Source organism: Notamacropus eugenii, chromosome 4 (assembly GCF_028372415.1).
Source record: "Notamacropus eugenii isolate mMacEug1 chromosome 4, mMacEug1.pri_v2, whole genome shotgun sequence".
In the NCBI taxonomy this organism is placed as follows: Eukaryota; Metazoa; Chordata; class Mammalia; order Diprotodontia; family Macropodidae; genus Notamacropus; species Notamacropus eugenii.
This window is the reverse complement of record NC_092875.1, coordinates 236,454,227-236,478,737: the sequence shown is the minus strand read 5'-3', so window position 1 is coordinate 236,478,737 and position 24,511 is coordinate 236,454,227. Positions and strand designations below refer to the sequence as shown.

The following is a 24,511-nucleotide window of genomic DNA, read 5'->3' as shown; positions in this document are numbered from 1 at the left end:
AACTTGTCAATTTCTAAATCAGAGTCTGGAACTAATCAAACTATAGTTAGGCCTTTCACACTGCAACTTTCCCCATCAAGTTTTCAAAATACTGAAGGTCAATATAAGAAATTACTGTAAATGGGAATTTTTTTAGGAGTTTTATGGAAGCCACCAACAACATGCAAAGGTCAGGAGGCAACATGGAAAAAGTATAGAAACTCAGAAATGCATAAAATATGCCTATAACTCAAATTTTAAAATAAGGTATTGTAAACACAAAAGAAAAAAAAAATCAGACCTACTCTAGTATGAAAGGAGAGCCAAAAAAATTTTACATGGATTTTCCATATTGTAGGGGTGCTCTGACCCTAATCCCTATGATGTGGAAGTAGTAAGTATAGTACAGGCATGAACCAATGAAGTCCTGTGAGACCATGGTTTTCCTAACTCTGAACATTATATTTCCTTTAATGCTACATTAGTGGGGGTTTTTTTGGCCCCAACAAAAAAAATTTTATAGTCTGCTAAAAACTTCACATGATTTCCACGTTAAAAAAAAAATCATATAATTCTTGTCAATGTGGCTCAGACACATAATGAGTTATGTGTTATCAATAAACATATTAGCTTGTACTAAACTTTTAGCTTTAATTGGCATTTCCCTAATTTACATGTCTCTCTAACTCAAATCCTCTCTAAACTTTATTTCATTCCTAAATCAGGACTTGTTCCAATTAATTCAATTCTTGTGAAAATTTCTTACCCTTTTCTCCTCATTTGCAATTTCCTTTCTTCATACCCAGAGTAAGAGAGTTCATGATGAAGAAGTATGATTGCTTGGATTTTAAATGACACTTTGAGACTTACTTGAGCTCAGTAGTAGCATTCTGGTGCAACTGCATGAGATTCCTTTTCTGTAGGACTTCCAGCATGGATGCAATGTCCTCTTGCATATTTTGCAGAGTAGCATTGGGCAGCTGCTGATTGATACTCCACGTCTTATCTAGGGCTGCTGCTTCCTCCACGATGGCTATAAAGGAAACGAGTTGAAATGTTAATAAGTCATTGACAATGGTATGGGAACATCATTAAAATAGCTGTATTTTTGATCTTACTGTTTTATTAGTAATCATATTCCTCATTAAAATCTGTTTAGCTTACTTCTGCCCCCTAATACCTCATTTTGGTATAACACAACTCCTTGTGTCTTTATCCTGTACTTATTTACATGAAGAACTAAAACACTCCCAGGAGGGCAAAAACAACATGAAAACTTAGATTTCAAAAATGAGAAGTGACTCAAAAAGTTTTAATATTTTGACCAAATCATGGAGTCAAATTTAAATAAAACAAAAAGTGGTTTCCTTAGTGGGATGTTGTCAAAAATATGAATGAGTTTGGAAGTACAGTGAAATTTTTGGTTCTCACATCTACTTTGAGATACAATAAAATACATTTTTAAACCAGGTGTGCTCTCCAAAATTAAACATTATACATACTACCTTTTATATTAGTCCTTAGCTTCTCGATAAACATGGCTAAGTCTTGACTCTTCTGCAGCATTCTTTCCGTGACCACATTCAAATGCTGGCTACTCTCTAACACCTGAGTGAGCTGGCAAAAAAATTAATGTGCAGGATTTAATTTAAAAAAGAATATCTCACATCTCTCACTCTACCAAACTCCACTATTTCTATTCAAGGTACCATCATCTTTTTCCCAGGTTTGTTACCTTGACACCATCCTCAACTCCTCAATTCTCCCTCACCCCATATATCCATTCAGTTGCCAGATCTTGCTGTTTCTACCTCCACAGTATCTCTTGCATTTGACCAATGTTTTTCTCCTCTTAAACAGTTGCTACATTAGCAGCAGCATCTCTCAACTAGATCATTGTAGCAGCTACGTAAATGGCCTCCCTTGACTCAGTCCATCCCATACAATGCTGCCAAAATAATTTTCCTCAAACACAGATATAATTATGTCATTCCCCTACTCAGCCATCTCCAGTGGTTGCCTATTTCCTCTAGGAATATAAACTCCTTTATTTAACTTGTAATGCCCTTCAAAATTACTCCCCCTCTTACACTCTGCAATACAACAAAATTGGCCTTCTGTCTTTTCCTCCATCCCCTTTCTGTGCTTTTCTACTTCTTGTATGAGTCTTTCCTGACTCACCTGGCTGTTGGTGTACTTCCTTCCAAATAACTTAATTTTAACTATTTAACTGATTAATTTAATTACATGATATTCACTTTTTATGTATTGTGTATACACCCCTATATGTACCCGCTGACTTTTCCATTAGAGAGTAAGCTCCTTGTGAATAGGAATTATTTCCCTCTTTTATTTGTATTCCTAGTGCCTAGCATAGTTCCTGCCACAGAATAACATTAAATAAAAGTTTATTGATTGATTGAAGCACTAGGTAACATGTTAGAATCTTTTTTATACAGTATCTAATTTGATCCTTACCATAACCCTGTGTGGTTGACAGGCAATGCAAAAATTGTATTATCTCCATTTACAGAGAATGGAAACTGAGGCTTAGAGAAAGTAAAATACTTTCCTCATGCAAACAAAGACTATATAGTTTTATAGTTGGAATGAACTTTAGAGAACCCATTTTACAAATATGTACACTGATACTGGAGAAGCTAGAGAGCTGTGAGAACTTAAGTAGAAATGAATGCATTAGATTGTAATACCTGGTGTTTATATAGTGCTTCAAGGTCTGCAAAGTAACTTACAAAAGAGATGAACTCATTTGATCCTCACAGCTTTGGGAAGGTTGGAATCCATCTTACAGATGGGGAAACTGAGGCACAGGGTGGGTCACAAACAAGTAAGTGTCTAAGGTGGAATTTGAATTCAGGTTTTCCTGATGACAAGTCTTAAGCACTATGCCTACAAGCTGCCTACATATCTTAAGGTCATTCCAGTACACAAATTCCAGGATTCAACAGGTAACTTGCCCAAGGTCATCCAAATAGTCTACAACAGTGAGAATAGGAAACTAAATCTTCTGAATCCTAGACCTTTGCTATTTCTACTACAACAAAACAGCATTATAAATTTTAAAATTAGTTTCTTTAACACCGAGTTGAGAGACACTTCCTCTAGAATAGAGGTGTTAAAACCCACGCAGACAAAAAACCCTTCTACATCAGATTAAAACGTGATTTGGAAATGTTTCACAAAATAAATTAAAATTCAACATAAACAAAATATTAATTTGTAGTTTTCTAAGTAAATATTTCTATTTGAGTTTAACACCACTGGTCTAGAAATGTTTCTCACATGGCTATCTTCATAGAAGGAATAAAAGATTTCATGACTCACCTCTTTCTGCAAATTATCTGTGTCTTCTGAAATGCCTTCAAGTTGTTTTTTTGCCCTTTCCAGTGAAACTGCCATTTTATTACTTACTAATGACTGCTGCAAGGGGCAAAGGAAACAAATTATAACTTTCCTATGAAAAGTTTCTAGTTCTCCAACAGATTTTCATTGGAGTCTTCTTTTTTAAATAACTGATTTCCTTTCATTACAGACACTTTTCCTAGAATTACATTAATAAGAGATTAATCAAAGTCCTTTTTTTAAGCTACACCATTTCCATTTTGTTAGTTTTAAATTTTAACAAAAATTCAAACTAATAGGTCCTTTCTCCACAATTCATACATTAACTTGGGCAGAAGAAAACAATTCTACAAAAATGGACTTTCAAAATTAATTTTTTGAAAATGCAGAAATATTTTTTAAAAAACAAATTTTGAGTGGAAACAACTCATAAAACTGATAAGATGCTAATCAAACATTTCTATATTTAACATTCAATAAATTTTGGGTAAATCAAACAGATGAAAGTACTTTAAATTGTTGTACTGAAGTGGAACCTACTCAGAAAATTTATCATTTTCAAAAATCACCATTTCCATGGCTTTATCTAGACGTGTTCAAACAAAAATTCTCAAAATAAGAAGAAATATTTAACTGAAAGAAAAAAAATTATCATGTGACCCAAAGACAAAAATGTATTATACACAAATATAAACATATATGATATCTCTCTATAGATATATAGACATATACGTCATATCAACATACATGTGTAGATACATCTGCATACACATATGTATGTATGTGTATGTATATATACATACACACACACACATATAATTTCCAGGACATCTGCTACAGAAAGCACTGAAAAATAATTCAATAAGAACAATGATCCCAACTTAGTACTAATGATAGTTCAACCCCAAAATTTATTTGATGCACTAAACATAAAAGATTAAATTACATCAATCCTGTCTAATCAGAATGATATTTATAACCCTAGAAGCTATTCTTCTTCGAATTAAAGGAAAATCTAATTATAATGGAGAGTCTAAGAATTATTTGTCCTGTATATGACAATGTAAGGAGTTTTTAGACGTTTTTATTTACTTAGAATTTCTGAGTTTATAAAATGGTTTTCGACCATGTTTTATATTATTATTCAACAGCTATATATATTTGTGAACATTTACTCAAATGTCCTTCTTTAGGTAATTTCGACTGTATAACTAGATGCGTCACAAAAAGGCATATTCCATAGATTCTGTGAAGAGATCACTCCATTCTTACCCAGAGCTGAATTTCTTCTGTAAACATAGTTAAAGTAAAAGAATAGGTCTATTTTGCGACCAAAGGGCCTTAGAGACAATCTATTTTAGACCTTTTATTTTATAGATAAGGAAACTAAGGCTCGTTTGGATTAAATGTCTTGCCCCAGGTCTCATAGAAGCGGAATAAGAATTCAAACCCAGAATCTCTGACTCAAAAGTCCTTCTATTATTACTTCCCAAAATGTAATCTGCAGCCTCCAGAAAAAAAAAACTAAACTATGAGGAATAAATTTTAAAAGACGGGTCTTTCTTCTGGCATATTAAAAAACCCTAGAAAACACAAAATCTGTCTAATGTGTTACTTTCCATAGTACTAAACAAGCTTCACAGACCAATGGACAATTTCTTGTTGAATCGTTTTCAATCATATTACGTCCAACTTTTCATGATCCCATTTGAGGTTTTCTTGGCAAAGATGCTGGAGTAATTTGCCATATCTTTCTCCAACTCGTTTTACAGACGATGAAATTAAGGCAAACAGGGTCAAATGACAAGCCCAGGGTCGCGCAACTAGTAAGTGTCTGAGGCCAGATTTGAACTCAGGAAGATGAGTCTTCCTGACTCGAGGCTCAATGCTCTATCCACTGTGCCACCTAGCTGCCCAGTAGACAATTAATTATTATTTAATTGCATAGATCTGATTTCCTGTGATATTGATCAATCAATATAATGTAATCAATGTATCGATCTGTCTGTATTTCTTGTCTAACAATTCTCATTAGTATTAATAATTATAGCACCTACCCTGAGATTTCTAGTTGCATTTTCCAGGTTGGATAAAATTCCATGTGGGACTGGAATGATTCCCGTGAGATTCACAGAGGAAATGGCACCAGTGATATTATCTAAGTCATTTAACAATACACCTACACATTCATCGTCACAAGCTAAGGAAAAAAGATGCTTAAGTTAGCTCAAAGTTGTTTGTGAGGGGAAAACATCTCAAAATGTACTCAAAAGACAAAAGACCGAAGGGAACATCACAGTGAAATCACTGAGGGGGAAAAGTTATTGGAATTTTCTTTGCCACAGTATGTCAGTATATGTTGCTTGTACCTAGCTAAATTTACTATTTGACCAACTCCAAATAATTCTGAAACTTTTTCTTTTTTTAATGATGAGGCTATAGATTTCAAGGTCTTCCAGAGACAGATATTACAACACAGTTTTTCAGCAAATGCTGATGGAACAGATTACTGTCAATCTTTTTTTTAATCATAGAAAATTCCTTATTGTAATAGTCCTCAGCTGAGAACCATGTATTCGTGTATTATTCATACTTTCTCCAAAGACTTTGTTACTATCATGAAGAAAATCTCCCAAATATTCTACCTGATCTTTTTGGTTGTTGCTGGTAAATCGTGTTTACCAAAAAAGTCTGTAACATTAAGTTGAAGAACGTGTAGGGAATTTGGACGGCACAGATGGCCATACAAAAATTGTTTGTCCTCCATCAAATTGACTGAAACTTTGTTCCATGTGGATTACATTGACAGATTCACAGGATAAATTATAAAAGTGAGTTAAATATGTGAAACTTGATAGCTTTCCCAGAGGGCTGTACAGAAGTAAACCAACATATCAAGTAGTCATGAATTCATTGGTGTAAGAACTTGCTCCACCAATACAGAAGAACTCACTTTCAGTTCAGTAGATTTAAGGGAACTGATGGAGGCTAAGAGCAATTAAGTCACTTGCCCAAGAGACAGAGGCAGAAGTTGAACCCAGATCTTCTTCACTACAAGTCCAAAACTCTATTCTGTACAACATATCAATGCAATTATTCTAGTCTTCCTTCTTTCCTTTGCTTGTTTGTTTCTTTCCTTCCTTCCTACTGGGGTGAAATGACTTGCCCAGGGTCACAAAGCTAGTAAGTGTCTGAGGTCAAATTGGAACTCAGATCCTCCCAACTCCAGGGTTCATACTCCATCCATTAGGTCACCTAGCTGCCCCTTAGAACCCAGAACCCCTTGTCTTTACTCAACAATATCCCACTGAAAGTTGAATCTGTTCTAATCGAAGACTACCTTTTAAAAGAAAAAAATCACTTTCTAGATCCCGAAGACACATCATGCCATCAGAGCTATTCCATTCTCCACAAACTACTAAGCTGAACTGATCCTAAGAAAAATTTAAAAAATTTTAAACATTAAAGAAAAAACACATACAAACACATTTGCTTTCCACCAGGATATGCCTTGGTTCACATTCATCACAGGCACGGCCAGTCACACCTGGCTTACAGATACACTTCCCAGATGTGGTGTTACAAAGACCATGAACAGAGCCATTTGGATCACAATCACATGACTGGCAACTACCGCCCACCTTTACAGGATTTCCATAAAAGCCGGAGGAGCACCTAGAGAAAGAAAACAAAAGACTAAATACACAATTCAAATTACTAACTTATTACAGCTTTCTTCCACTAAGCGCCTCCTTAATTTTGTTTTTTTGGTGAAAATAATTGGTCAACATTCTGAGCAATACCATGGCATAAAGGCGCTCCTGGTTCTTAAAAGTTCAATCAATGGACTGCATGCCTTGCCAGCCCTACCATCTGTGAGACGGCAGAACTAAGTTCTAAACAACGGTCATACATTTATTTTGGTCATTGTAACTTATGAAGGCTATATACAAAGGCATGAAGGGAATGAGGCCTGCTTTGATTGGTCACATGGATGGAAACACAGATCTCAAAATAATGAAACACAGAAGTTATAGAATTGATAATCATCCATCAGCCAAGTAGAGCAATACAAAAATGTAGGCTCTTTCATTTTCTTTAATATTTATTTTCTAAGGAGGCAAATTGTGTGGAGGATATTTATTTTTCAGGCCAAAAAATGAAGGATTTTGCTTTATACCGTTAACATTCGTAATTATTAGTGCATGTGTCAAACTTAACTGCCTCCTCAGCTATTTCAGTAATGACATCTCTATTTATTATATTTTAATACATTATACTTCTCAAAATAATCATAATTATATTATATCAATGTATGGTTAATTTCTATAAAGTAATGTTTTCCAAAGTCATGGACCCATTACAGAACTAACTATGCAAACGTATAAAAATCACAGGATAATGTCTCAACTTACTTTTCACAATATTGTCCTTCATATCCCAGAGAACAGGCATTACATCGGAAATCATTGTCACCTTCCAGGACACAGGTTGGACTAAAACTAGGGGAAGAAGAAGAGTTGACCGTTGCTCTTGAGCTTTCAGAGATCCAGTTTCTGAACTCTAAATATTTCTCTTAACATTCACATTTTGTGGTCTTAACAGTAAATACTGAGAGACAGTTGGATAACTTGCGTTACAGTGGCAAGAACTTCTATTTGTAAAACACTTTCACTTACATTATCTCATCTGAGAAGTAGGTGAAGAAAAGAATTATTATTCTCCCTATTTTATAGAGAAGGAAATTGAAGTTCAAAAAGATCATGTTGACAAAACTAGTAAACATAAGCACCCAGGACTAGAAAATCTACAAATCCAATGTTGCCTTCAACTTCTACTGTATATTATATGTTGTAGCGATCATATTAGACAGACACTTAGACATTTGGTTTAAGAATTTTTTGAAAAGATAAATAGGCAGGTAATCAATGTAAACAGAGATATTTACAACCTGCCAAGTCATTACGTACGTAGGAGACTCTCAATAAATACTTAAATGAATATGTAACAAATATATGAATTTAGAAAAAAATATGTCAACTTAGAAAAAAGTTATTAACTAATTAGTGGTTGATCTATATTGATTAGGAAACCTTTTCAGAAGAACAGTTGAACTTTGAGTGGATTTCTTAAATAAATTATTGGAGTAACAGACACTTTCAGGTTTGTAAATGTAAAACTGTCAAAATCCTTTAAGGAATAAAATGTATACTTAGGTGGACTAACTTCTTGTGTTTAGATGGTGCTAAACACTTATGTTTTTATCTGATTTAATCTTTGATAAAAGAAGGTGAGCATATTAAGCTGCATAAATGACATCCAGTTTATGATAATTCTTTGAATCAACAATAAAAATTTCAAACCATTCATCCATGTGTGAATAGCTACTATGGACACAAGTGAAGGTGCCATTCATTTACAATCTGATTCATCCCGTACTTACCTGGCATTAGTTCTGGGACAAGCACAAAGAGAGCAGTCATCAACAAAACCAAGTACTTTCCCATAGTACCCTGGAGCACACACATTGCAATGATGGCCAGCTGTGTTATCTCTGCAATTCTATTATCCAAAAATAAAATATTGATAACAAAAAGATAAGTACTTGATAAGTAAGTTTTAATGGATTTTTTTTCTTCCCTAAAGTCTTTCTCTACCACCTCAACAGGGTTTTGGTTTTTTCCAGTAATTAAAATATGGAAATGTGTGTATGTATACACACATATAGTTTTTGTTGTTTACAAAAATAATCTAACAAGATGGTGGATTCCTCTAATTGGATACATTTCCAACGCAAATACAAAATGCTGCATTAGTGTTATAAACTATTTAAGAGATTCTATTTCACTAATTCCAAGAACCAAACAGTGGAACCTTGTTACTTAGGAAGGGAAGGCCATTCTTAAGATCACCCCTTTGTCAGGGGAAAGAGGAGTCTGGTGTGGAAGAGAAAGAAGCAAACAGGGTTTGAAAAATGTACAGAAGGAAGTGTAAAAAGAAAATAGGGTCGAGGAAAGTTGCTCGAAGTTGAAACTCCAGACTTGCCTCAGGTGACCTTGGAGTTACAGTGGCTATATGCCAGTAGCCTCTGATGGGTGATATCAAACTGGAAGGGCCTCAAGACTGATGATAGACTCTATCTTCTAAGAATGAACTCAGATAAGTTCAACCATAAGCAAGTTAGCTCTGAGACAATTAAGGTTGTTTTTCCCTTCTCCAAATAGTCTGCTACGATGAAGAAGAACTGAAATATGGTGGGCACAGAAAGTACCAATGAAATCATAAATCCTTAAAAGGTATGCTCTTTATTAATCATAGGCAGCTGAATGGTATAATGGCTAGAGCACTGGATGTGGAGCTAGGAAGACCATTCAAATTCTGCCTCAGATATTTCCTTGATCTGTTACTGAGCAAATCAGTTAACACTGCCTGCTTCAGGTTCCCCATCTGCAAAATGGGTTAATAGAAGCACCTACCTCCTGGGGTTGTGAGGCTCAAATGAGATAATTATTGTAAAGCACTTTGCAACCTTAAAGTGCATTAGAAATGTTAACTAATACTATCATTCCTATACTCAGTATCAGCATATTTTGTTGTTCCTAACACACAGCAAAGGAAGAGGAATCTTAAGCTCCATTAATTTCATTATCTTTTCCCTCTTGTATACATTTTCACATTTTCTGGTATGTTCACTTCATTTCTATTGTGATCTTTACAAATTTTTATTAAAGATTTTTTAATAATTCAAAAGGGACTAAGAATAATTTGTAAAACTGAGATGACTAGAAAAAAGTTTTGCTGTTTCCAATAAACTATCAGAAACCTGGGAGTACATTTTACTCTGAAAAGGTGGGCATGCAAAAAAAATTGGGCCACGTGGTTGCCTTACACCTAATGCCTTTATCAAGCAGTTCATTTAAGGACTCTGTGAATACAATACATGACCTGCACGAAGTAAGCTCAAAGTAGCAAGTTCATCATTTTTACTTTTAAAAGGTTTAATAACATTATGATAGAATCACACTATTATTGATGGAAGGATTTGTCATTAATATCTGCAACTAGAAATAAGACATGTTTATCACCATGTAGACAGCAAGTCATAAGTCTTTAACCATCACAACTCCTTAGCAACATCCTCTGAAATTACAGGGGAAGTGAAGTGTGAGACAAGAGATAGAAAATGAAAAATACTGTTGTATGGAAAGAACTAAAAAATCTAACAGGATAAGGACTAGAGGTCTGCAGTTTCATTAACACTGTTTATTCCCAATAAAGAAATCTCTCCACCAATGCAAGTTATTAGCATCTTTTCTGCAACTTCATAGAGAAGTGCCCAGAGCAATGACAGATTGAAAAAACCCAGCCAGTCAGTATCTGGCAGTGGAAGGATGTCTGGACTCTGACGCCAGTCGTCTACCCACTATTCCACGTTGAGTCTCTACCAAATACAAAAAAGGAGACGAAAGACCAGTAGTCCCAGGTCATGTTCTTTTAATTTGTTTTAAAATAAAGATTTTAAAAATAATTTATGAGAATGACAATGTCTTGTCATCTTTTTTGTATTTTGGATACATTGTGAATCTTTCATCATGATTGTTTATGTTGCCACGTTACCACATTGTTGCACAAATTATTGCCCAAAAGGAGACTTCAGGAGTGCAGAAGAATGCAGGATTAGAAATAATGTAGCCAAGCTTGAATCTAAAAGGATGCTTTGTCTTCGCTATCCTCACACTTCCAGTGTATGCACTTCTTTCCACCATTAGAGAGGAAGACGATCATGTTACCTGGCATTTGTCCAGTTCTGAAGGAAAACTATTTCATAAAAACTCAAACTAAGGCTTTAAATTTTTTTTTTACTACCTATTATGTAATCTTCTCCAAATACTGGCATTTTACAAGGCAATTTCAAAGAGAAGGCTATGCTTTGTACAGAGAAACTGATCTCTAAAGGTAGAATTTTGATATTATAAGGCTTAAATGAGGTAGTCAGTTTTGAGATCAGTCTCCTCATCAAATCAAATCACTTAGGCTGATCCTGAATATTAATAATCAGTGATATTTGGTATGAAAAACCAAATGACTCATATTGTCAAAATCTACCATTTTAATATCTGCAAGCAAAAATTCCATAAAAAAGTTAAATTCACAAGGTATCTCCATTTTGGTCTTTGGTCTAAGAGAGATGGTCAAATGACCATCCTTTTATTAATAATCTGCTAGCCTTATTAATAAAATGATTAAATTACCCAGAAAGAAAAGATATCTCCATTCTGCTTACGGCACAATCACATTCATTAAGGTTTTCTGTTAGATATGACCATCAAATTTGAGGGTTAGGCAAAGGAAGTTCAGTTCACAGGGAAGTGTATGGATAGAGATGGACAATAATAGTGAAAAAATAAAGACCTTTAATCTAGTCAGGTGAGAACAAGCCACATACCAGGCATTTTCCAGTCTCCGGATGACACGTTTCAGTGTGGTTGTTGCAATGGCATGGAATGCATGGTGCTATCAGAGTGCGGGGTTCTCTGGCACCAGCTTCTGGAAGTTTTGCCCTGTGGTACCCAGGGGCACAATCCTGTGGAGAGATAGAAAAGAGATTTGAGCCTTCTTTAGACTGGATAGTAATAGTGAAGAAAAGTATTTTTACTCAAAATAAGAAAATGCTAAAACCATTTTCAGCACTTATTTGCTACCTGACATGAGAGTCCAGCAAAACCAGAAGGGCAGTCACAGTTCTCCAAAAGGTATGCGACCTGTCTGTTGGAGTGCATCTCTTCAGCCTGTACTCCAATTTCCACTGAGATATTTGCAATTCTAAGAAACAGGTTATTAAGAAGTTAGAAAAAAAAAAACAAAACTTCGATACAAGTATCATGAAAGCAGTTAGGTGGCACAGTGCCAGGCCTAGAGGCAGGAAGACTCCTCTTCCTGAATGTCCTCAGACACTTATCAGCTATGTGACCCTGGGCAAGTCATTTAACCCTGTCTACCTCAGTTTCCTCATCTATAAAATGAACTGGAGGAGGAAATGGAAAACCACTCCAGCATCTTTACCAAGAAAACCCCAAATGGGGTCAAGAAGAGTCAGATACGACTGAAAAGACTGAACATCATCACATCACAAGCATAATGTGAGGTCATTAACTGAATCTACAAAAAGAGAACATTAGTCAAAGAAAGCCCCAAACTTTATAGGACGTAATGTAGCAATCTTACAAATATTATCAAATCAACAATGATATAGCAAAGCTTCCCAGCACTAGGTGAAGTTTAGTGGTATTTTCTTAGAGACATCATTTTGATGTGGTGCTGGTCAGTGCAAAATTATGTAGTTTGTAAATACTAGAGTGTTAAAAAAAATTAACATGCAACAAAATGATATTTTTCATATAGCGGAAAACCATAGGCTTTCCTCCTGATGTGGGAGACTTTCCTTCCCAAGAGACTACCATCAGAGTAAATGTAGTGATTTAGAAATTAAAAAAAACCCAAACAATATAAGGAAAATGAAATTAAAGCTCTTTAGGGATGTTGACCGGTTGGGCAAAAAAAAAAATTAAAACAAATTAAGCATTACTAGATTAATATATTAAAGAAGAAGAAGCAATGCTCGTTCTACACTTCTCTGAAAGAATTTCTCTCATTGGGTTCCACTTTGCTCCCCCCCAAAAAGGAAAAAAAATATTCCAGGAAATGGCCATTATTACCGTTTCTATCTTGTTGCTGTTAAATATTTTATAATTGTGCAGCATTTCTGTACATTACATTATTAACAGATTACAACATATCTCACCTAAATGTCACAAAAGACTATTCTATCATTCTGTTGTCCTTTGATATGGTTTTCACAGGACCATGAAAATGACTTTTCCCAAGAGGTGCAACTAAATGGTGTTGTGGATAGAGCACTGGCCCTACAATCTGGAGGATCTGAGTTCAAATCTGGCTTCAGATATTTGCAAGCTGTGTTATCACTTAACCCCAACTGGCTCCAAAAAAAGTATTTCCCTCTGTAAATGCTTAGTCATACAGTTTGAGTTCTATTTCTAGACTTACTTTTCAGGTGATTTTCACATATGTTACCGTATTACTTCATGTCAAAAAGGGGCTAATGTTCACTATCATTTTTATGATAGAAAAGAATCATGGAAATTTAGAGTTAAGAGTATTTAAGATAGTTTAAACCATACACTTCCTCTGTTTTTCTTTCCCCTGTCTCAAATACTTTATTGGTAAGTAAACTAAGGTCTCTAAAAATTAAATGATTTTCTCATGGTCACATGGCTAATTAGTGGTAGAACCAGGAAGAGATAAGACACATAAAGAAAAGCATTAGGTAAATATAGAAGCAGGGCAGGAGACAAAGAGAATCATTTTCTTTACTTCTGTCTCAGGGAGAAGAGAGATTTTTAGAAAGTCTAGAAGAAGCATAAGTTAAAAATGCCCTACCTGCTCTGTATTAATCCTTGACCATACGAGGCCTTGATGAGAATATAGTCAATGTTGCTAAGAACTGACATAAAGTCTGAACGTGTTACAGACTTTTCAGACACAGAGTTAAAATATTTCCAAATATTCTGTAGATGAGAAATATATTCGATCAAAGAAAAATTCACACACAAAAAATTCCCAGTGCCATATTCACACATAAAGGAATTATTCTTTCCTAATGATTCCCCAAAATACCCATCTGTAGGTATTTCTGTGCCCAGCACCAGCCAAGTTTTCCCAAAACAGTGTACACTAAACAATCCTCACATTCAAGCTCGACTTGGAGACCTTCCTCTTGCCCATGTTCATTCCCTAATGACCATCATAACATGAAAAGAATTCAAGAATCCTTTACTACTGAACCTAATTAAAATGAACTTAGATTTCTTTGAGGCTATAAAGTTTAGATCATTTTCCAAATACCTCCCCAGTCTCAGTGTTCACAATTCATGAGAGACACACTTGGTCTTTTTTCCTATTTCCTGAACTATAATTTTACCAACACATTGATAATAGATAGTTTTACATTTATTAAAGAATGTAATGATTCTTTTTATTTATTTTATTCACCTCCTTCATGTCTACTTCTTGTTCTTTTCTCACTCCATTCTCTGGAGCAGGAATATTCATGTAAATGACAAGCTTGCTGGTGCGGCCACCCTTGATCAGAATCTGTGGCTCCAAGTTGTAAGTCCCAATGCCATCTGATGAATAGAAAGCTACTGTGTACTTCAGTTTTCCACCATAGGCCATGAGCTGTTCAAAAGATAAATTGGTATATTTACTTCTGTAAAAGAGTATTAACTTCAAAATATTTCACTTTAAAGTTCCTGCCATTATTTTTTAAACTTACGATAAAATTTTCAGAATTTAACTTTAAAAGGCCTTTCATCAAGGTTATATTCTTAAAATGCATAATATCTTTTCTCCATGTCTTTCAGCTGTCAGATGTTAAAAGGCATGCAATATTTATTCCCCAATATTTCGTATTATTTACAAGTTAGTCTTTTTTCTTTTAAACTTTCCTCTCCAAATTTTCTTTTTTTTAACCATCAACTTGACAAATACCATTTCCATAATAAAGAAAAACAAGAAAAAAGGACTGAATAAGCAACCATGAATCTCTGTTACAAACTAAGCTTTTTTTCTTAGAGAACTCCATACTAAGTATTACATAACTGCTGAGGAACATGATTTTTTAGGAAAAGTTCTCAGGAACATTTAGCTATAGTTCACAACTACATTTTAATCAAAAGAATGGAGATAAACAGTTTTAGGACCCAAACTTAAGTGCATAAAAAATTTCCCCATCTATTTCTGGTTAATCATAAACTCCAAGGCTGGCTAGAGCAATGGTTCTTCTAGATGATATCTCAAAAGGCAGACAATAGAATTGCCTCAAAATGAAGGTTACTGAATAATATTCATAATGAATAATCAATATTCAAGTTCCTTTAACTTAGAAAAGTATTTTCTTGGAAGAATTTTATCTGTACTTACTCTAAATGCTTTATGTTTTGAGAAAATATATGTACTTCTGATCTCAATATAATCTAAATGCGAATGCCACTTTTAAAGAATAATAGGAAGGAAAACAAGCATTTATTAAGTCCCTACTATGTGAGAGTCCCTGTTGCTACTCACTTTACAAATATTATATCATTTGATCCTCAAGACAATCCTGGGAGATAGGTACTATTATCACCTCAATTTTACAGTTTGGGAAACTGTGAGAGACAGAGAGACTTGCCCAATGTCACAGCGTTTGAGGCTGGATTGGACCTCAGATCTTCCTTACTCCAACCCTAGCACTTTATCTACTGCACATTTAGCTGTATCTAGATAAAAATTGCTATCAGGTAGTTTTAGCCTAAAGAGAATAAACATAAAAACCAGTAACTTTGGTGAGGTTTTCAAATTTTAGTTCTGTATTCTTGACAGTGTATTATATGTTTTTTTTTTTAAGTTCCACCGCTCTATAAAGGAAAAATTATGTTTTTCTTAATTTATAAGTCAGCTAATTATATCTATCCATTCTAATTTTAAGTTGTCTTCTCTGCCCTCAAGACAACCTATAATGCCTCTAAATGTCATCTCTTACCTGGTCTCCCAGAAACTGATCAGGTAGCCTCCAGTAAAAAGGTTCTGCAATCCCATGCTGTCTGGCAGTGGCAGCATCCAATAAAACCTCAGGGTGCTGGTAATACACCCCCTTTATTGTTCCCTCAAGATTGCTTTGGGAAACCACACGCAGAATAGACTGATCTGGGGTGAGGGTTATCTATATATCAAAGAAAAAGAAACCACTTGATTGCAAGCACTAATGAATAATGCATCTGAATTTCAAGGACAGAGAAGAGTTTTGCAAATAAATAAATGAACAGTAAGATAGAAGACAACCAATTTGTCAGATTAATATGCCAAGCAATGACATGTTTAACATAAACACAAGGATTAAAATTCTTGAAAGTACTTCAGGATGTTGCACTCTATAAATTGTTATATTAATAACTATCAGTTATATGACCTAAGGGGGCAGAACTCAAAAGTGAAATCCCCAAATCATGTTTTAACATGTTTCAAACCTCCTGTACCACTGTAATTTATCTCACTCGCTAACAAGCAGGAAAATGGAATGGGTTGGGATCATAAAAATCCATTCGATTCAATAATCCTTTATTAAGCCAGGTGCTCTATTATGTACTAGGGGTACAAAGGAAATAAGTTTCCACCCCCAAGAAGCTTACAGTCTACTGGAGAAAAACAATTTGTACATAGATCTTAAAAATATATATGAGATGAATAAAAAAAAATGATTTGAGGAGCCCTCTCAGCAGGATGGAGGAGGTAAGATCTCTTGGAAGAGGTAGCAATGAGCTACCTGAGCCTTGAAGAGAGCCAGGATTCCAAGGGAAGAGATGAGAAAACAAATACAGACATAAAAGACAGAAGGTGCATAGAGGTAGGAGAGAAAACATTATAAATGGAAAATAGCAAACAGACTGCTGTAACGTAGAGAGTGTGGAAGGAAATAAAGTCCACCAAGTTTAGAAAAATAGGTTGGATCAGACTATAAAGAGCTTCAAATACCAGACTGAGGAGTTTATATTTTACCCTAGAGATAATGGAGCACTGAAGCTTCTTGACCACAGAACGTGGTCAGACACGCCTTTTTAGGGATATCAACCTGAGGACTACATGGAGGATGGATTGGAGAGGGGAAAGCCTTCAGGCAGGGAGGCCAGTCAGGAGGCTGGGAGAATAGTTCACTTGAGGTATGATTCTTGACTGTAGGAGGGAAGCTTCTGTGTGAAAAGAGGGAAATGGGGGGATAAGAGAGATATTGGGAAGATAGACAAAATTTGGCTACTTTTTAAATAGGGTTAGTGCAAGTGAACAGATGTAGACCTAGGTGACTGGAAAATATCTTCTTCAGCCGAAATAGAGAAGTAAAGAGGTTGCAGTGGGAAAGATAATAACTTGTGTTTGATATAATTAGAATGAGATGCTTATGAAACAATCAGGTAGGGATGTACAGCAGGAAGCTGGTCATAAAGGACTGGAACTCAGAGGAGAAATGAGCTGTCCACAAAGAAATAATCACAAAGACATCATGAAAAAAGGGAATACAGAAACAAAGAGGAGGTTTAGAGCAGATCACTGGGGTGCCCCCTTATTGGAGGACAGGACATGTAATATGACCCCAACAAGGGAGAACGAAACAGTTACGAGTAGGACAGATGGAATGCCATGAAAACCCAGGGAGGCAAAAAGCATCCAGAATGAGGGGATGGTCGATAGCATCAAATGCAACAGAGAAGTCAAGAGGTATTAGGACTAAGGAGAAAAAAAATCATAATTTTTTAATCAGGAAAGGAACTCAAAGATCATCTATCCACAAGATTCTCATCTAGTTCTCTCACATTATAGGTGAGGAAACAAATGGAAGAACTTGCTTGAAAAGTCAGGAAGTGAGTTGGTGTTCTTGTTCTCCAGTTTTCCAGTTCAAGGTTTTCCTAATATATGGTGTTGTCTTTTTCTGCTCTCCTTTATTTCCACTGTCCATTATGAGAGGAATAAAAGGTTTTAATGACTGCAACACCAAATGTCAAATCTCTGAGAGTTCCTCCTGACAGAAATAATAAGATTTAATTTAATAGCCTTGATGTCTCTTCACCCTCATTCCTGCTATGAAGAAAAAAGGAAAAAGGCAGAAAATAGTTACCCATGAAGTCGCAAAATTCTAATGTAAAGTGATATTACTTACAGGGATTCTAACATATCCTTCTAATTCTGAACACAAGGGTGTCATCCCAAAACAGAAACAAGGAGAGCACCCCAAAGGATTGTCATCGTGGAGGGCGAAAGTTCCCATCTTGCATTCACTGCAGTGAAGACCAAACACATTTTCCTAAAGGAGAAAAAAAGATTCAAACTCTTTTACTCTGAGAATTGGAAAAATGTTTCCAAAGACATTATATACATTAGGGGCATAAACTCCAAGATATTAACATTAAGCAACTAAAGTTTTCAAAAGTCAGACCTAAGAGCATATGACTGTTTCCATGAGCCTTTACAGATATAGTTTCACAAGTATAATCCAATATGATAGATTAACTCAAAAACCAAATGTTTCTGATCCTTTAAGATATGCCCCCCAAAATACATAGTGTTTTAAGTTTTGCAAAGTGTTTTACAAATATTTCATTTAATCCTCAGCATAATCCTGGGAAGTAGGTGCTACTATGATCCCTATTTTACAGATAAGAATACTGAGGCAGAAAGGTTAAGTGTTTTAGATAGTAAGTATCTGAGGCTAGATCTGAACTCAGTTCTTCCTGACTCCAAGTCCAGTACTGTATCCATCGTGCCATCGTGCTGCCTAAAAATGTGCTTCAAAACTCGAAATAAAAATTAGGTCATCCTTATCACAGACTAGTTTTATATTGAATTCATACTACTCTGTTAAATATAAATAATTAAAGTAGAGATGGAAGATCCTAAAGGGAAATCAAACAGTAAGTCTTACAAACAAGCATAGATCAGTTTCTGAGGTATTCACCAACAGAATCAACTAAGGAAAATATAAAGAAGAAAAACTTGTCCCTTTTGTGAATTTTGCTAAATATACTGTGCATGTGTGTATATGTGAGAGACAGACAGAGACAGAAACAAAGACAGAGAAAGAGACAGACACACATACACAGAGATATAGAGAGAGAGAGCACATGCACACAGAGAACAGAGGAGAATATACATAAATACCTTTTAAATAATTTGTCTTGGAAAAGGTAAAGGAAGCTCTATCTCTAAAACAAAGTAATTTGCTCCTAGTGTCAATTCTCATTTTTTCTTTCTTCTAAGAATTCACTGTGAAATTCTTTTCTTTTTCACTTTTCTTCCAAGGTATTCAATTCAATTTAACAAATATTTATTATATCCCCTCCATGATTCTTGGAGAATGTGCTGAGCATACAAAATCAAAACTGAAATATATATTCCATTCCCTCAAGGAACTGATAGACTTACATAGGAGATAGAACATTTATCTCCATAAGTAAATAAAAGGAAATCTGAAGCAGGAGAGATCCCTAACATCTAGAACCTAGATATTTGGTGGCACCAAAATAAAACCATGATGGAAGAGAAACATTGAGAGGCAGAGACAGGAGACAGCGCCCTTAAGGAATAGGGAATGATTTCTGTGAAGGTACAAAGACAGCAGATGAAACATAAAGGTTGGGAGACAGCTAGTGGTCCAGTTTGGCTTGAATGTAGAGTACATTTTTAAAATGATGAGAACTACATGTATTTTAGAAATTAAGAAGTCCTACTTAATTTTTTTTAAAAGCAAAATTAGCTTTGGCATTTTATTTTAACTACCTAGGAAAAAAGAATTTTATGACAAATAAAATATGATTTCAAACTGACATTTTTAAAAAAGCATCCTTACTATGCAAAACAGGTAGAAACAGTTAGCTAAATATGATACTGCTTTTCTACTTTTCTAATCAAATATAAAATATCCACTAATTTTCTTCAGTTCTAGGACAGCACTTGTAAGCATTATTCAACCACAAATCTTCTTGGCATTCTGGGTAATCTATTTTATTCTTTTGTACTCACAACAGATTAGCTACTCAGCCAAATGGAACAAATGAGAAGTCAGTTTGTGTTGTTCAGACTGGTACTGTCAACTTTGACTATTGTTATAAACCATCACAATCCCATTTAAAGAAGACAGCCATTGTTCTGTCAAAGTGCCCACTGAGTTTAAGGTTACAGAGGACTCAACGTTTCCATTAGATAAGACCCACAAGTTACTGCTGACTCTTCTAATATGAGTTGCCCCTGAGCAAAAAGTTTCAAAGTATGCAGTTGATTTGAAAGGGAGGAAGAGGAAGAAATATAAAAATGGAATAAGAGAAAGGAAATTTGTTTACGGAGGATACCTTGCAAAAACAGGTGCCTGTTTTTTCTTCACAATTACAAATACCTCGGTCCTCATCACACGTGTCTCTTTTTGTACCACTCACTTCACAGTCACAGGATACACACTCTGGGTAGTCTCGGAAACCTACAGCACACTCATTGCAGCTTTGGCCTCCATATTCCTGCCTACAGGGGCATTGGCCAGTTGATAAATCACACTGCTGACTCGTTGATCCTATGCTACTGCAATTGCAGGCCTAAAGGAAACAAAATTAATTGTTTTATGGATCTTCTTTTGTTTTTGTTTCTTGTTTTTGAGTTGTCATAATGTATTATTAGCATTAGAGGAAAATTCCAAAGGAGAGGAAAAACGTTATCCTACTATCTCCCACGGCATAACTTTGCTTTCTATGTAAATGAAGAATCCTTCGACTATTCCTGGACATTTGTGGCTCTCCTAGACGGTCTCACTTCCCTAACATTGTGATTAATCCACAGCAGAGGCATTTTTGGTTTTAAAATAATACAAGCAAAATTGTTGGCTAATTGATTGATTGACTAAAGAATTATCTTGAGGTTATTAGCCGACCTTCATTTTCTTTTGTTTTCAAAACAGAATAAGCTTAACTGTTAGAATTTTAAGGATAACTATATCCTACAAATATACAGACCTCAGTAAGATGCCATTTCACTAGTCTCTGGGAAGCACATATATTTTAACTATTGGAAATTAGGTAAGAATCTAGTATCACAATGGAGCAAATGTCTTCAAATTGAAGCAATTTACTTCACTTTTCACTCAAAAGAGTAGGTTCATTGCATAATTACATCTATAACGGTATTAAAATGTGTAGTCTTCATATTGAAAACTCAAATTTCTTAGTACCTTCTCTAAAAGAAATTGAACTATCCATTTTATAGTATCAATCATGATTGATTGTTCAGTTGTTTCAGTCATGTCTGACTCTTCATGACTCCTATTTCCTTCTCCAGATCACTTTATAGATGAGGAAACCAAGGCAAACAGGGTCAAATGATTTTCCCAGGGTCACACACATTGTCTGGGGCCAGATATGAACTCAGGTCTTCCTGATTCCAGACCCAGCATGCTATCCATTTCATCAGCTAGCTGCATCATCATGATAAATATTCAAAAATATTATGAGATACATAGAATCAATTAGAAACAAAATTCGTTGGGAGGAGGGGAGCATGGTAGCCTCAATGTCCACAATAAGATCTTGCCAAAATGCAAAGAGAGAATGAATTGGTCGTTGGTGATTTGTTTGTTTTCTTCCTTCTGATTTGATTCCTGAAAGCTAAATTGACTTAAAAGTAAGCATACCTTAAAAATATTTTAATACCTTAGTAGATAAGATAAATAAGTAAATAAATGGATCTAAATAATATTTGAGGCTCCAAAAGTAAACATGCTTTGAGATTAAGAAAGGGCAGGCTTTAATTGCATACAATGTATGTATATAATCATTATATCAGATGGGATGCACAATTTTGAAATATACACTTATTAATTTTTGCTTGCCATTTTGATGGTTCTAACCATCACTAGATACCTTGCATCCTAGTTCAGGATGATGTCCCCAATACTCATCTTCACAATTTTCACACTTTAACCCTTGAGTATGAGGAGGGCAGATGCATTCTCCGGATTCTGGATCACAGGTATTATGTGTATGAGCACAATTACAAGCTGCAATAAGAAAAAAAGGATTTTTTTTTCCTAAGTGAAGATTTGGAGAGGTAGTCATTTCATGAAAATGAAAAAAAAATGTAAACCAAAGTGAAAAGCAGTTTTACTTAATTAAATAATTTAAACAATATAGTCATTGTACAATGGTTTCCTAAAATGGAACTACATGACAAGTCTTCTCTTCTCTCAAAGAGCCCTCTGTAAGACAAGCTTCTATCAGTCCTCAAGGTTAGAGAGATGCTCGTTGGGAAGGATGTAATGAGGACAAGAGAAGAAAGAACGTAGGAAAGTTGAAACAAATTGAAGGGGGTTTTCTTTGGCAAATGATTCCTATGATTTATATGACAATGATTTATTAGAGACCTGAAGAAGAAAGGATAACGAAAGTTGTGATGTTTGATGACACCAGCTCAAACATGAGTGGACAAACACATGAATGAAGGAAGATAATGTAAAATTGGAAATGAAATCAGCAGAATTTGGTGAGAAGTCAGACTAGAATAAGGCATGCTTGCCTTTGTAGGACAATCTTAGAAACCATTATTCATTGTTACCTTCTATTCAATTTATCTATAACCTTTTCGAAGTTTTATGTTACACAGCTAAAACCAACATTTTTCATTTTCACTAAAGTATACATTGCCAAAATTCTTCCAAAGTCTAAGATGTGTAATATAAAAAAGCATGAAATTCATCAGTTATGTCTTCTGAGTCCCTTGCAGCTCTAACTCTAAAATCCTATGATCTACTTAGCAGAAATCATTATTATAATTTTCAAATTATGGGATAATTGCAAACTTCTATTTTAAAATGACTCCTCATTTATAACATATTAAGAAATTTCAGTGTTTCCAAGATTTCAAACTGCTCTCTATAGCAAAAGCCCAATTCTTGAACACAAGCATTTCCCTAGTAATATGATATGACTTTAAATCATGCAACACAAAGATCTTTGAAGAAGTAAATTTACAGAAAACTGAACTGAAAGGACAATGGAAAAATGCATGGTGGTTTGGAGAAGGCAGAATTTTACCAGTGATGACTTCTGTGTAAGATGCACTGACAACAAATATTATCAGTAATAATTTTTGGAAAAGGTGATGAGCCAGTCACACTGGTGCTCAAATTAAAAAGTATGAAAAGAGCAAGGGGAAGGACTCTAGCCCATTGGGTGGATTCTCTATAGACCAGGAATGCAGAGGTCATTTCTGCATTGGTGGGCTAATCACAACTCCAACAAAATATAAATATAAAACAAATGTTATGCTGAATACGGGGAAAGAGAATGAATCCCACTATGTTTTTAATGGGACTAACCTTTGTTTCATTAATTTTATACACGAAACTTGGATGGTATATGTAAACAGGAAAGGCTAACATTTTTGTAACATTAATTCTGCAGATATCTATTAATACCCACTACGTGAAAGACTTAATAAAAATACTTAAAATATAACTGAAAATATGTAGGAAACAATGAATTATTTCCTTTATGCACTTAATTTAATAGTATTCTTAGAAATTAATTAGATTTCAACGCCAACTGAACAGACCAGACCATTCGTTGACTGCAACATCCTTGAGTCCTTACGTTAACTCTTGATGTGACACATAAAACATCAGTAAAGCATCACACATTAAAAAACATTAAAAACAGCTAAAAGAGGTAGCTATGTAATTTTCCATTGTCTTTTTCAACACAATTTTGTTTCCTCACAAGATGTATTTTAGAAAGGACAAATGATGTTAAGCTACCAAAAAGCAGACATTCATTCTGAAGATATACAAAATCTGTAATTTTGCAATTGTTAATGCAATTCTGTTTGGATTGTAAATCTGAAAGTATAAAATAAAGAATAAAGTAAAGCTGTTAGATAAACTGATTAGGATTACTTAGCCTTAACAAATTTTTATGATTGTTTAATCTTAAGGGATTATTAAGATTGCTTAATCTTAAACAATAGTTTCTCTCTACTTTTCCTAATTCCTCATGAGCAATTTTTCCTTAGCTCCTAAAGAAACATAAAAACTTTTGTTGGGAATTATGCCCGGAGTGAAAATACACAAAAAAAGATAATAGAACAGAGTACTTACGTGTGCAGCTGCCATCTTGATAGGCATAAAAGCCATGAGCACACCGGTCACATCTTTGTCCAGCAACTCCTGGCACACAGTGACACTGTCCTTCATCACTACAACTTTGAGACAGCGAACCTAACTGACTGCAGTTACAGGGCAGGCAACCAAGTCCTGTGTTCAAACCATAATAGCCATCCTAATTCAAGAAAGTAACGAAAAAAAGCATGAGAGTAAAAACATTATAAAGGAAATTTATGCAGTGTTCCAAAAGTCTTAGTACAGCTTTAAGCAATCTTTAATATTAACAGGGTGTTTTGAAAGTGTTAACTTTTGGAATACCATAAGTGTACATATACATATACACACACACACACACACACACAGAATTCAGTATTTAATAATACAAAAAGATGACTGGAAATGTAAAATTCAAATATTTTAACTCTA

The 24,511-nt window shown here is 34.8% G+C and overlaps 1 protein-coding gene across 1 annotated transcript in view; it reads right to left on the bottom strand.

Annotated features, from left to right (window-relative positions):
* The window catches only part of LAMA1 (laminin subunit alpha 1), a 186,526-nt gene that overhangs the window by 68,738 nt on the left and 93,277 nt on the right, over positions 1-24,511 (bottom strand). Inside the window, exons 21-36 of the mRNA XM_072604263.1 lie at positions 24,080-24,260; positions 21,849-21,985; positions 20,295-20,531; positions 18,110-18,253; positions 15,944-16,123; positions 14,413-14,598; positions 13,801-13,928; positions 12,045-12,165; positions 11,789-11,926; positions 8,786-8,904; positions 7,758-7,844; positions 6,824-7,017; positions 5,400-5,542; positions 3,325-3,420; positions 1,485-1,596; positions 850-1,012 (exon numbers count right to left, since the gene is read on the bottom strand). Of these exons, the coding sequence (XP_072460364.1) occupies positions 850-1,012; positions 1,485-1,596; positions 3,325-3,420; positions 5,400-5,542; positions 6,824-7,017; positions 7,758-7,844; positions 8,786-8,904; positions 11,789-11,926; positions 12,045-12,165; positions 13,801-13,928; positions 14,413-14,598; positions 15,944-16,123; positions 18,110-18,253; positions 20,295-20,531; positions 21,849-21,985; positions 24,080-24,260 (2,366 nt within the window). The remainder of the gene's footprint in view (positions 1-849; positions 1,013-1,484; positions 1,597-3,324; positions 3,421-5,399; positions 5,543-6,823; positions 7,018-7,757; positions 7,845-8,785; positions 8,905-11,788; positions 11,927-12,044; positions 12,166-13,800; positions 13,929-14,412; positions 14,599-15,943; positions 16,124-18,109; positions 18,254-20,294; positions 20,532-21,848; positions 21,986-24,079; positions 24,261-24,511) is intronic.